The sequence below is a fragment of the Jaculus jaculus genome, chromosome 1 (genome assembly GCF_020740685.1).
Source record: "Jaculus jaculus isolate mJacJac1 chromosome 1, mJacJac1.mat.Y.cur, whole genome shotgun sequence".
Lineage (NCBI taxonomy): Eukaryota > Metazoa > Chordata > Mammalia > Rodentia > Dipodidae > Jaculus > Jaculus jaculus.
In genome coordinates this window covers 129,083,311-129,097,000 of record NC_059102.1, presented here as the reverse complement: position 1 = coordinate 129,097,000, position 13,690 = coordinate 129,083,311, and the positions used below count along the sequence as shown (strand labels likewise).

Below are 13,690 nucleotides of genomic sequence, written 5' to 3'. Positions count from 1 at the left end.
CCAGGTAGCCCTGCCTCACAGGGATGATGATGGTTTGGTTGCTTGGGCTTTCCTCCCCAGCCAGCAGCACTAACCTGTGTAGTTCTTCATCAGAAGGTGAGTACTTGGCAGTGACATCAGCCAGCTCCCCAAAGATTTGCTTGCTGTAAACTGTGAGGGATGAAAGCAGGATTAACTCCTGCCATGTAGAGCTCAAGAGGCACGTATAATCCTTGATTGAGAGCTCGCAGAAGAAAGGCAGCTTCTTGATCCAGGCAATCTGCCTGAAGAGCAGCTCGTCGGCAAGGCGGCAAAGCAGAGCAAACAGCTCTGCCTGTGTCACAGCATATCTGAGGGTGGGGACAGGGAAGTCACTTCCATCAGGCAGAGGACAAGGAGAGGAGCACTCCTTGAGGGCACAGTGTGTCCCTGGAGTAGGCCCCTTACTCTTGATTATAGATTTTCAGTTTCATGCAATTTAATTTTCTTATAAAGGGGTAAGACTGAGGCCAGCAGCAAATTGGGGTTCAGAGAGATGAATTTGGTGAGGAAAGGTAGCTTTGAGAAGTTATTAGAGAATATGACTTTTTTTTAAAAAAAGAATTTATTTATTTACGTCAAGGAGAGACAGAGAAAGAGAAAGGGCACGTCAGGGCCTCTAATCCCTTGTGCATCTGACTTATGTGGGTCCTAGGGAATAGAACCTGGATCCTTTGGCTTCACAGGCAAATGTCTTAACTGCTAAGCCATTTCTCTAGCCCAAGAGAATATGACTTTTTAGTGTTGGTGCTTTCTAATGCTCCATGCCTTAAAGGAAATTCTTATTCACTTCTGCCCCATTGTGGGCAATGAAAACTCAAATGGGGTGGCTCTGGTATCCATCTACCCAATATATGAGGACCAGCCAAAAAACCAAAAGCAAACAAACAAAAAACCCAACAACAAAACAGAAACCAACAACAAAAACAAAACATGTCTAAGACTAGACTGCTGAAAAGAAGAGTTCAGTTTTTCCTGTTCTCACTGCACCCTCTGGTGGTGAGTGTCCAAGAACCAGTTATGCAGCCTTTCCTTTAAGCTATTTCTTTGCTCAGGCCTATGCCAGGCCTGAGGCCTCACTTAAGCCACCAGCTTTCTTTCTCTAAAAGCCTTTAGCAACTTCCTCACACCCCACACTGAACTATATAAAATCTTTGTGTGACTTTCTGGGTAGATATTTAAGTTTCCTTTTAAAACTGGAGTTTAGTTTATGAAATCTCAAGATAGTTTCTGGAAGTCCTAAGATTGCTGAGACTCCAACTACCTATGCTCCTGGCTCAAGGAGCAACAACAGGTGACCTAAGGACTGAACTACAGATTACTTGGGTAGAGCAGACTGCAGGCTAAGAGTATTTTTTACTCACACAGGCTTGTACCCAGTGGTCACATACCTTCAAGCTACCAGGTATGTTGGCTAGAGATATAGACAGGTCACAACCAGTTATGGCCCTGAATGCTTTATTAAGGTGTCTAAACCTGGTGTAGGATTATCTTCAGAATTAGAGCTCATCTCTAGCAAAGAAGTACTCAGATCTACCCAAGGGCCTGGTTCACCTAGACCCTTACAGAAACAAAAGCCCTTCACTCCCAATTCCATAGCGACTGAAAGAAGAGATTCTAAAGGAAATAAAGAGGGACCACTGCTGTCAACAGTGGACAAGCACAGATTTATGTTCTGATACTCAAATCATTACTCATTATTTTCTTTGACTCATCCCAAAGTCCAGGGTGTAGCAGCCAGGGATGCAAGTGGTAGGGACATTTTTGAGATTGCCAGGGGACAAGCAGGAAATAGTTCACTCACCCATCTTCAATCAACATTGGTGTGCCCAATGGCTCCAGGTCTTCAGCTGATATTAGCTGGTGAATCAGACTGTAGGACTGAGGATCCAGGCTGCGAGCTTGTGGGGGCAGAAGTGGCGAATGGCCAGAATAGCTAAAAAGGTGTGGTATGTATTGGTAATGTGGAGGCACCGACATCCCCATGTACTGATCTCTGAATGTCATGAATCCATTTAATTCCACAGACCTATTGAAGAAAAAACAAAACAAAAAAACAAAAAACAAACCTGTAAGCATGTGTATGTGTGTGTCCATACTCATATATGTGTAGGCACCTATGCAGGCACACATGCATGTGTTTGGTGTACCAAGGCCAGAGACTGACACAGGGTGTCTCTCTCTATCACTCTCTATCATATTTCTTGAAACAGGGTATCAATAAGCATACAGCTTACAGATTCAGCTACATAAACTAGCCAGCAAGTTATAAAGATACACTTGTCTGACTCCTTAGCACTGGAATTACAGGTACACACCACCATACCTAGCTTTTTTTTTTTTTTTTTTTTTTAACATAGGTGGAAGGATCTAAACTCAGGTGTTCATGTTTATAGAGTAAGTGCTTTAACCTTCAGGAAAGTTTTCATGCACACTAGTAGCCTGTGATGACAAAAATGAGTGTGTGTACAATTTTACTGTTAAGAAAATGAAGGCACAGACAGGTTAAGTGGTCTTGACAAGTCATAAAACATGTTTAACACCTAACAAGGACTACAGTATGTGACTACAAGTCCCTTTCTATTCAAAAGATGTAACACAGCAACAGCTAAGTGGAATCAAAGCCATAAATTTAATATGAAGAAGGCAGATTCTTCTCTGCTTCTCTTCTCTTGGAGAAATCTAATTTTATCAGTTACTTTCTAAATATTCTCTTGCTATTTACATAGATGTAATCGAGTCCAGCAAACTACAACCCAGTTTGGAGAATGAAGCTGTGGTGGATATGCAGACAGAACACTTTAGCACTACACAGAGTTGGGGAGCTAAGAACTAGAGTAGGCTTCTAAAGTCCAAAACATTTACTTTATGACCTTTAAAGTCAATTCCTGTCCAGTATGAAAGGTGTCTGGGGAAATGAAACCTTCCATGGTGGCTAAAGGCTCTACTTCACACCTGGCAGCTAATTAAAGTTACCATGCTTCAGGGCTAGAGAGATGGCTCAGTGGTTAAGGGCTTGCCTGTGGGCCTAAAGACCCTGGTTTGAAGCTTGATTCTCCAGTACCCATGAAAGCCAGATGCACAAGGTGGCACATGCATCTGGAGTTCCTTTGCAGTGACTGGAGGCCCTGGTGTGCCCATTCTCTATCTATCTGCCTCTTTCTTTCTCTGTCACTCTCAAATAAACAAACAAATAATAAGTAAGGTTACCATGCTTCAACTAAGGGTCTGTAAATTTGAATTTCCCAATAACAGCAAATCTGACTGGTTTGAAAAACAAAACAACTTGTTTCTTAAAACTTATAAAGTGAAAAATTCTGGGCTGGGGATATAGCTCAGTTAGTAGAGTGCTTGCCTAGCATGTGGGAAGCCCTTAGTCCCTAGCCCCACAAAAAACAGACATGATGGCACGTGCCTGTAATCTCAACACTTAGGAGGTTCAAGGTCATCCTCACCTAGCCTGGGCTACATGAAGTTCTGCCTCAAACAAACAAACAAACCTCTGACTTTTGCAAGAGTCAAAGAAATGAATATAATACTGTCTGTACGGTTTGTAGTTAGTAATACAAATATATGAGGGATTTAATTCCCAGCATGGCAAATAAATAAATAAATAAGGGAAAAGCACTAACCTTTAAAACTATTATTCTGCTAAGGTCTGTATGGGCATGCATAGGAGCTTCTACATTTCATCAGTCTGTAGAAGAGACTGCTGATATTTTCAAGGCCGTTAGCAAACACTGGGCTTGGAAAACTGGCTTTGTACCACTGTATCACAATCTCTAAAGTTTGAGGGACCAAGACACATGGTTGAGACAGCCTGACAGAGAAATATTCAACCAGACTTTTCTTGGATGATCCTAGATGATGATAGAAGGTTTGCCTTACAGCTCACCTGGATGACAGTGTAGAGCCAGGAGAGGGTTGATTGCTCTCTGAGGCCCTGTTCCCAGGGGAACTGTGGTCGCTATCACCATGGTTGCTCCAGTGATTGGCTTCTTCTTCAAATTCCTGCCCAGACATGATCCTTTCAATCTCTTCTTCTGATATCTTTGACAAGGAATTGAGATATGTTAGAGTCATTGCTCACAATACCATCTATTCCTTCTCCAGGAAAGAAAGCTCATTTATGTCTCATGTGATCCCTAAGACTTTCTTTTTTAAAAAAACTATTTTATTTTGTATTTATTTATTTGAGAGCGGGGGAAGAGGCAGATAGAAAGAGAGAGAAAATGGCCACACCAGGGCCTCCTGCCACTGCAAAGGAACTCCAGATGCATGTGTTACCTTGTACATCTGTTGTTACATGGTGTGGTGGTTTGATTCAGGTGTCCCCCATAAACTTAGGTGTTCTGAATGCTAGGTTCACAGCTAATGGATATTTGGGAATTAATGCCTCCTGCAGGGAGTGTATTGTTGGGGGTGGGCTTATGGGCTTTATAGCCAGTTTCCCCATGCCAGTGTTTGGCATACCCTCCTGTTGCTGTGGTCCATCTTCTGTTGGCCAGGGGGTGATGTCCACCCTCTGCTCATGCCATCGTTTTCCCCTGCCATCGTGGAGCTTCCCCTCGAGCCTGTAAGCCAAATAAACCTCTTTTTCCCAGAAGTTGCTCTTAGTTGGGTGATTTCTACCAGCAATGCGAACCGGACTGCAACAGTAAAGTGGTACCAAGGAGTGGGGTTGCTGCTAGACACCTGACTATGTGGCTTCAGCCTTTTGTAGCTGAATTTCAAGAGGAATGCGGAAGGATTTGAAACCTTGGCCTAAGAGATGCCTCGCAGTGCTGTAAGTACAGCTTAAAGGACTATTCTGGTCTGAGCTCCAAGACCTGAATGCAGTAAGAACCATGGACTGTGAGGTTTGGCTTATGAGGGTGAGAAAGAGCTGTGCCTGGACTGGGCTAGCAGTTTGTGTGAGAAGCTTGCTTTTGTGCCCGTGTCCTGAGAAGTTGTGCAGGGTTGCTTTGCGTAGAAATGAACTGATGTGAGCAGAGGAATATGGCACAGAAAGAAAAATCTTTGGGTGAACTACTGCCCGTTCAGCTGCAACTGAGAGATTACAACTTTTGAGACTGGGCTAGCTGACCTGTGCTGGGGCAACAGAAAGAATGTCGACTCTTTTGAAGGAGCCTGAGTGCTCAAGAAGTGTCTTGTTCTTCAAAGTCTGCTTTATTCCCCCCTGGATTAACAAATTGGCACCCTACCTGGTATCGTGGAGTATAAGAAATGCTGGAAAGAGGGTCATTGAGTGTGCAACACGGTCTTGTGTTTTGGAAATGGCCATGGGTAGTGTGAAGCAGGTTTGCTGGTTGCCTGCATAGAGACCCCATGGGGCCATGAGGATGAACCGTGGCTTGCAGTGGAGACCCAGTGGAGATGCTGGGACCATGAGATGGCTGCCGAGGAGCTGCCGGCCCCGGTGGTTTTCCAGGACTGTGAGTAGCCTAGCTGGAGGGGCGGAATTGGAATGCCAGAGACTTGTTGCTGGTTAGAATTACCGGACTTGTCACTGGTTTGAGTTGCTGGACTTGAAGCTACAGAGTTTGATGTTTGCCCTGGTTGTTTTAAATCTTGTATTGGTTGAATGTTTCTTTGCTATGCCCAATGCCATCTATTGCAGTGTGAATATTTATTCTGTGCCATTCTGGGTTTTTTGAGGTTATATTTTGGTATTATGGCTCAGTTAAAAGATCTTGCACTATGGGGATGTATGAACATCATTGAGATTGATAAAAACTATGGGGACTTTGAAAGTAAGACTGAAAGCATTGTATTTTACATCATGTATGGATATCAGTTTATGGGGGCCAGGGGCGGAATGTGGTGGTTTGATTCAGGTGTCCCCCATAAACTTAGGTGTTCTGAATGCTAGGTTCACAGCTAATGGATATTTGGGAATTAATGCCTCCTGCAGGGAGTGTATTGTTGGGGGTGGGCTTATGGGCTTTATAGCCAGTTTCCCCATGCCAGTGTTTGGCACACCCTCCTGTTGCTGTGGTCCATCTTCTGTTGGCCAGGGGGTGATGTCCACCCTCTGCTCATGCCATCGTTTTCCCCTGCCATCGTGGAGCTTCCCCTCGAGCCTGTAAGCCAAATAAACCTCTTTTTCCCAGAAGCTGCTCTTGGTTGGGTGATTTCTACCAGCAATGCGAACCGGACTGCAACACATGGTTACCAGGGAATTGAACTTGGGTCCTTAGGCTTTGCAGGCAAATGGCTTAACTACTGAGCCATCTCTCCAGCACTGATTCTCAAGACATTTTTAATGAGTATTTTAAAATTTTTATTTATTTGCAAGCAGAGAGAGAAGATAGGCAGAGAGAAAATGGGCACACCAGGGCCTCTAGCCACTGCAAACGAACTCCAGACGCATATGCCCCTTGTGCATCTGGCTTACTTGTGTCCTGGGGAATCAAACCTGGGCCCTTTGGCTTTGTAGGCAAACCCCTTAACCACTTATCCCTGATTCCTAAGAGTTTCTAATGGAAACCCGATTCCCTTTCCTCTACCACCATACTTTAGGTCTCATTAATCTTAAGACAGCTTGGCTTTTTGGGTTCAACCATACTGTTCCACCATGGACTTCCCTCTGTCCATTTACCCTACTTTCATGCCACAAAGTCTGTATGTTCAACTTTTCTTTAAGTCTTCTCTTTCATAACCCTGGCACACAATTCCTCAGTGACAGTCTCTTACTTGCTCTTTAAAAAAATTTTTTTTGTTTAATCATTTGGTATGTGTTGTATGTGGTGTGTGTATATGTGTGGGCAGATATGCAAGTCCTGGGTATATACTTGTAGAGGCCAGAGGGAGAGGTCTGGTGCCCTCTATTGCTCTTCTAACTTATTTCTCTGAATCAGAGTCTCACTGGGCTGAGTTCTCAGTTTTTCAGTTAAACTGGCTGACCAGGAAGTCACAATGATTATCTGGACCCTCCCTTCAGTGTTGAAGTTACAGGCAAGCATAGCCTGTTACCACATGGGTGCTGATGCTTGTGCAGCAAGCAATCTAACCTGCTGAGCCATCTCCCCAGTAACCTACCTTAAAAATACCCTCTGTTGGGGAGGTAATATAATGGAGAATGGAATTTCAAAGGGGAAAGTGTGGGGGGGGGGAAGGGAGGGAATTACCATGGGATATTTTTTTATAATCATGGAAAATGTTAATAAAAAATTAAAAAAAAATACCCTCTGTAAGACCTAAGCCCATGATGTGGTCTAGAAAAGAAGAAGTACTTAGTAAACAGATAATTAATAAATAAATGTTCATTTCTAAAAATACTAACATGTACTTTCACAAAGATTCTTTTTTTTTTTTGTTTTTTTGAGGTAAGGTCTCACTCTAGCCCAGGCTGACCTGGAATTCACTATGGACTCTCAGGGTGGCCTCAAACTCACGGCGATCCTCCTACCTCTGCCTCCCGAGTGCTGGGACTAAAGGTGTGCACCGCCATGCCCGACTAATTCTTTTTAAAAAAATATATTTTATTTATTTATTTGAGAGAGAAAGAGGGAGGGAGGGAGGGAAAGAGAGAGAGTGAGCATGTGGCCTTCAGCCACTGCAAACGAACTCCAAGATGCATGTAACCCCTTGTGTATCTGGCTTATGTGGGTCCTGGAGAACTGAACCAGGATCCTTTGGCTTTGTAGATAAATGCCTTAATCGCTAAGCCATCTCACCAGCTACTCCCTCTTTTTTAGGTAGGATATTACTCTAACCTAGGCAGACCTGGAATGCACTCTGAGGTTTCAGGCTAGCCTTGAACTCACAGCAAATCCTTTTATCTCTACCTCCCAAGTGCTAGGATTAAAGGTGTGTATCACCATACCTGGCCACAAAAAGTTCTTTTAAGCAAAGATATCCTAAACCTAGTAAATAAACCTTTAGTAAACTGCATCTCACATAAGTGAACTTACATGTACAAGGTCACACTGTATTCCTGTATGTGGACAGGAGTTTGAAGAAGAAATTAAAGTATGCTAGTATCCAGAGCCCAGTGCTCTCTATACTGAACAAACAAACTTCAATAAAGTCTCTAACCTAAGCCTAAATGTGCACACTCAACACAAGGAAGGGAAGCTAAGTGCTAAGGAGGAGGGGCCAGAGTAATTTTAATATGCTGTTCCTATGAAAACCTGGGAGGACATTTTCTCCCAAGCTTGTCTGATTCAAATAGGCATATTTCTTTCTCTAGCCATCTCTGAGAAAACCCTGAATTACCTTGATCATAAATGGGAGAATATGGAAATGGTGGCTAGGACTTAGAGAAAAGGACTTAGATGAAAAAAAAACAAACCAATATTTAACTGGTAGATACAGTGATTGATCTGAAATTGTGGGGCTTATACATTAAATTGGAGGGACTTAAAATTTTTTAAATTTATTTTATGTCTTTGAGACACAGAGAGAGAGGCAGATAGAGAATGGGTGTGCCAGGGCATTCAGCTGCTGCAAGTAAACTCCCGATGCATGCACCACATTGTGCATCTGGCTTACTTAGGTGCTGGGGAATCGAACCTCAGTCCTTTGGCTTTGCAGTTAAGTGCCTTAACTGCTAAACCATCTCTCCAGCCTGGAGGGATTTTCTTAAAATTTATTTTGCAAAGATTGAGAGAAAGAATAGGTATTACCACTGCAAACAAACTCCAGATGCATGGAGCACTTTGTACATCTGGTGTTAGTGGGTACTACAGAATCAGACTGGGCCAGCAGGCTTTGCAAACAAGTGTGCCAAACAGCTGAGCCAGCCTTCCACCTGATTTTTTTAAGGTCCTTATAACTCTGAAGTCATTATTTACAGCACCACTGATGGTGGTGACAAGACCAGAGTTTGGAAAGGCACAGAAAACTTGGGCAATTCATGAAGGAAGCTTACTCCAGGCAGGAGCTGCACCTGCCTCCCCCTGTAGGTCCCACTGGGTATAGGGTAATCACTGATATATTGAACAGAGGACAGACCATGTTGATAGTACTTAAACCTGGATCTAAATTTCACTTTTTATTTTGAAGCTTGGTGTTAATAGGCAAAACAAGTCATTCAAGCTCTCTGAGCTTCAGCTCCTCAAAATGGAGATACTATACTCTTGTCTCTCTCAAAGGAACTACAGCAAAAAAATATGCAGCTCTGAGACAAGATGGACTTGGAAACAAATTCCAAAATAAAGTTATAAAGTATACACATAGAATAGAAAATAAATGGAACTCCCATCCCTCCTTGTTTATATTATTAAAAACAACTAAACATTGGGAGGCAGAGGTAGGCGGATTGCCGTGAGATCGAGGCCACCCTGAGACTCCATAGTGAATTCCAGGTCAGCCTGGGCTAGAGTGAGACCCTATCTCGAAAAACAAAAAACAAAAAACAAAACAACAACAACAACAAAAAAAACAACTAAACAGCTGGACATAGTGTCACACACCTTTGATCCCAGGATTCTAGAGGCTGAGGTAGAAGGATCACTATGAAATTAAGGCCAGTCTGGGATACAGAATGAGATCCTAACTCAAAAAAAAAAAAAAAAAAAAGGCTAGAACAATGGCTTAGCGGGTAAGATGTTTGCCTGCAAAGCCAAAGGTCCCAGGTTTGATTCTCCAGGACCCATGTTAGCCAGATGCACAAGGGGGCACAGGTGTCTGGAGTTCCATCTGCAGTGGCTAGAGGCCCTGGCACACCCATTCTCTCTCTCTCCCTCTCTCTCTGTCAAATAAATAAATAAAAATTTTAAAAAATAGAGCTGGAGAAATGACTTAGCAGTTAAGGCACTTGCCTGTGAACCCTAAGGACCCAGGTTTGAGTCTCCAGATCCCATGTTAGCCAGATGCACAAGGTGGCACATGCATCTGGAGTTCATTTGCAGTGGCTAGGCATGCCCATTGCCCCATTCCTCTGTCTTTAATAAATAAATAAATAAATAAAATGATTAAAAAACAAAAACAAAATAGAGGCTGGGCATGGTGGCACACACCATTAATCCCAGCACTCAGAGGCAGAAGTAGGAGGATTACCATGAGTTCAAGGCCACCTGAGACTACATAGCGGATTGCAGGTCAGCCTGGACTAGAGTAAAACTCTCCCTTAAAAAAAAAAAGAAAGAAAATGGATAGGCTGGAGAGATGATGTAGTGGTTTAGGCACTTGCCTGCAAAGCCTAAGGACGTAGATTCAATTCCCCAGAACCCATATAAGCCAGGTGTACGTGGTAGTGCTTGTGTTTGGAGTTTGTTTACAGTGGCTAGAGGCCCTGGTACACCTATTCATTCTCTCTCTATTAATTTAAAAAAATGGGGGGGGGAGCTGGAGAAATGGCTCAATGTTTAAGGCACTTGCATGCAAAGACTAATGACCTGTGTTAAAGTCCCCAGCACCCACATAAAGCCAGATGCAAAAACTAGTACATTGGAGGGGAGGGAATTATCATGGTTTATTTCTATAACTATGGAAGCTGTCAATTAAAAAAAACCAAACAAACAGGACTTCCGGGTAAGATGGCGGTGTAGGAACCATGCCAAGGCAGCCTAGGGGAGAAAAAGCCAAAGGAAACCTAGCAAAATATATACTTTTACTAAAAAGTGAGGTGTATAAGATATTAAAATGGCAGCAGAGAAGTAGGAAAGATCCAGAGCACCCAGAGCCCACACACGCAGGCCCGAAGTGGCTCCAGCAGCGGCAGTGCCAGGTCTACGGGGCCACAGCTGCCAGGCTCAGCTTGCCCTGCAGGAAAAGCCAGTGGCCAGCTCCAGAAAACAGAACAGCGGTCCAGCAACCCAGCCAGCCTACTTGAACCCACAGGGCACCAAAAAGGGATGCAAGCAGAGCGCAGCATAATTGAGACCAAAATCATCCAAAAAGGTAACTGGGATTGCACCAGGGAAGGGTCTCACTTGGTCACAAGCTGACTTGGCACCCTCAACAGACCAGAAATCTTAAACCGCTTTGTTGATAGAGGATCTGGTTGTTATAATTCCTACTCTTGCATAAACACTCGTGCTATTTTTCAATGAATGTGTACATTGTTTAGTTAAATTTTAGAATTTATTGGTATTTTGTTCCACTCAGCCTACTTGAATGCTCCCATAGCAGGTAAACCCAACCCCTAGGAACACTTTTGTAGATACTCTGAGAGTCTTAAGAGCCACACCAAACATATTAACCTCCTACCCTGAAGATATATAACATCAGACCAATTGATACAGCTAAGAATACCCAGCTAACTAGGAAATCCAAGCATTAACTTATTCCAAGATGCAAAAGTATATACATTATAACACAAGAACCACCAAAAATCAAGACAATATAAATCCACCAAAATGAATTAATGCATCAGAAATGACCTCCAGTGAGAATGACTTAGAGGAAATGCCTGAGAAGATTTCAAAAGAATGACTGTAAATATGTTCAATGAAGTCAAAGAAGAAATCAAAGGAATGAAAGAGGAAATCAAAGGAATCAAAGAAGACACAGGACACTGATTTAATGAAATAAAGAAGTCAATACAAGACATAAATAAGGAAATAGAAATAATAAAGAAAAACCAGTCAGAATTACTAGCAATGAAGAACACAGTTAATGAAATAAAAAACTCAAGAAAATCTCACCAGTAGAATGGATGAAGGAGAGGACAGAATATCTAAGCTAGAAGACCAGGTGGCCAATCTAATACAGTCCAACAAAGAGAAAGACAAACTAGTAGAAAAGTATGAGAGGGAATTTCAAGATATTTGGAACACTATGAAAAGATCAAATATAAGAATTCAGGGCATAGTAGAAGGAGAAAAATTTCACTCCAAAGGCATAGTAGGCATCTTCAACAAAATCATAGAAGAAAACTTCCCCCAAATTGTGAAAGAGGTGCCAATGCAGATACAGGAAGCCTCTAGAACACCAGCCAGACAAAACCTGGAAAGAACCTCTCCTCGCCATATTATAATCAAACTACCAAACACACAAAGCAAAGAAGAAATATTGAAAGCAGTCAGAGAGAAAAATCAAGTTACCTACAAAGGCAAGTCCATCAGGATTACAGAAGATTACTCAACACAAAATTTAAAAGCCAGAAGGGCTTGGAGTGATGTATGCCAAGTTCTGAAAGGTAACAACTGTCAACCAAGGTTACTTTATCCTGCAAAGCTATCCATTCAAATAGACAGAGAAATAAGGACATTCAATGACAAAAGCAGGCTAAAGGAATATTTGAAGACAAAACCAGCTCTACAGAAAATACTTGAAAGAATCCTCCATGCTGAAGAGAAGGAAAAGCACACATATAAGGAACCTGGAAAAAAACAAACAATACTCAAATACTAGTTAACACAAGAGAGCAAAGGTAGAACGGGAACTAAAAAAAGAAAAAAAAAAAAAGCAAACATAAATACACAGCTTTCAATAATATCTCTTAATATCAATGGCCTCAATGCCCCAACCAAAAGACATAGGTTTTCAGGCTGGGTTAAAAAGCAGGATCCTACAATTTGTTGTCTCCAAGAAAGTCACCTTTCTACAAAGGATAGACATTATCTTAGGGTGAAAGGTTGGAAAACAGTGTTTCAAGCAAATGGGACTAGAATACAAGCAGAGGTTGCTATCCTAATATCTGACAAGGTAGACTTTAGTCCAACGTTAGTCAAGAAAGATAAGGAAGGACATTTTATATGGATTAAGGGCACACTCCAATAGGAGGACATTACAATCCTACACATATATGCACCTAACATGGGGGCTTCCAAATTCATCAAACAAACACTATTAGAACTAAGGTCACAGATAACACCAAATGAAGTGGTGGTGGGTGACTTTAACACCCCACTCTCATCAATTGACAGGTCAACCCGGGAAAAAACAGAGAGGCATCTGGACTAAATGAAGTCATAGAAGGAATGGATCTAGCAGATATATACAGGACATTTCATCCAAATGCTGCAGAACATACATTCTTTTCAGCAGCACATGAAACATTTTCTAAAATAGACCATATATTAGGACACAAAGCAAATCTTAACAAATATAGGAAAATTGAAATAATTCCTTGTTTTCTATCTGATGACAATGGAATCAAACTACAAATCAACAGCTATAGAGCATACACAAAATCATGGAAACTAAACAATACACTACTAAATGATGAGTGGGCCAATGAAGAAATCAAGAAGGAAATAAAAAATTCATAGAGAAAACGACAATGAGAACACCACATACCAAAATCTCTGGGACACAATGAAGGCAGTTCTAAGAGGTAAATTTATAGCTTTAAGTGCCTATATTAAGAAATTAGAGGCCCCTCGCCATCAGCTTTCCTGTTAACCAATAGGCTCTCCAATAAAGTGTGATCAAGAAGGATCTTCGTTTGCTGGTCGTTCTTCTCCTGCTGCTCTTGGGTTCGCCGCAAAGTGGTGCCGAAACCCGGGACGCCGGGTGCTTTGTGGTCACCGGGCGAGAGGCCGAAGAGGATCCAGAACTTGACACACGGAGAGAAAGACGTCGGTAAGTCATCCCCAGTCATAATGTTTTTTCACTTAGATCCCTACCTGATCCTTGTTATTTTCATTCCTGTGTGGTTTATTGTCCTTGTCGTTTGCTGTGAGCGCAACATGGGCAACTCAGAGGACAGAATTGGTAAGGGTACACTGCCGTTTTGGCGGCTGATTCACTCTTGCTTAAGTAAAGAAAACCACATGGA

At 42.3% G+C, this 13,690-nt stretch overlaps 1 protein-coding gene across 1 annotated transcript in view; it reads right to left on the bottom strand.

Annotated features, from left to right (window-relative positions):
- The window catches only part of Nr6a1 (nuclear receptor subfamily 6 group A member 1), a 300,000-nt gene that overhangs the window by 23,318 nt on the left and 262,992 nt on the right, over nt 1–13,690 (bottom strand). Inside the window, exons 6-8 of the mRNA XM_004662796.2 lie at nt 3,914–4,068; nt 1,823–2,047; nt 75–329 (exon numbers count right to left, since the gene is read on the bottom strand). Coding sequence (XP_004662853.2) covers nt 75–329; nt 1,823–2,047; nt 3,914–4,068 — 635 coding nt within the window. The remainder of the gene's footprint in view (nt 1–74; nt 330–1,822; nt 2,048–3,913; nt 4,069–13,690) is intronic.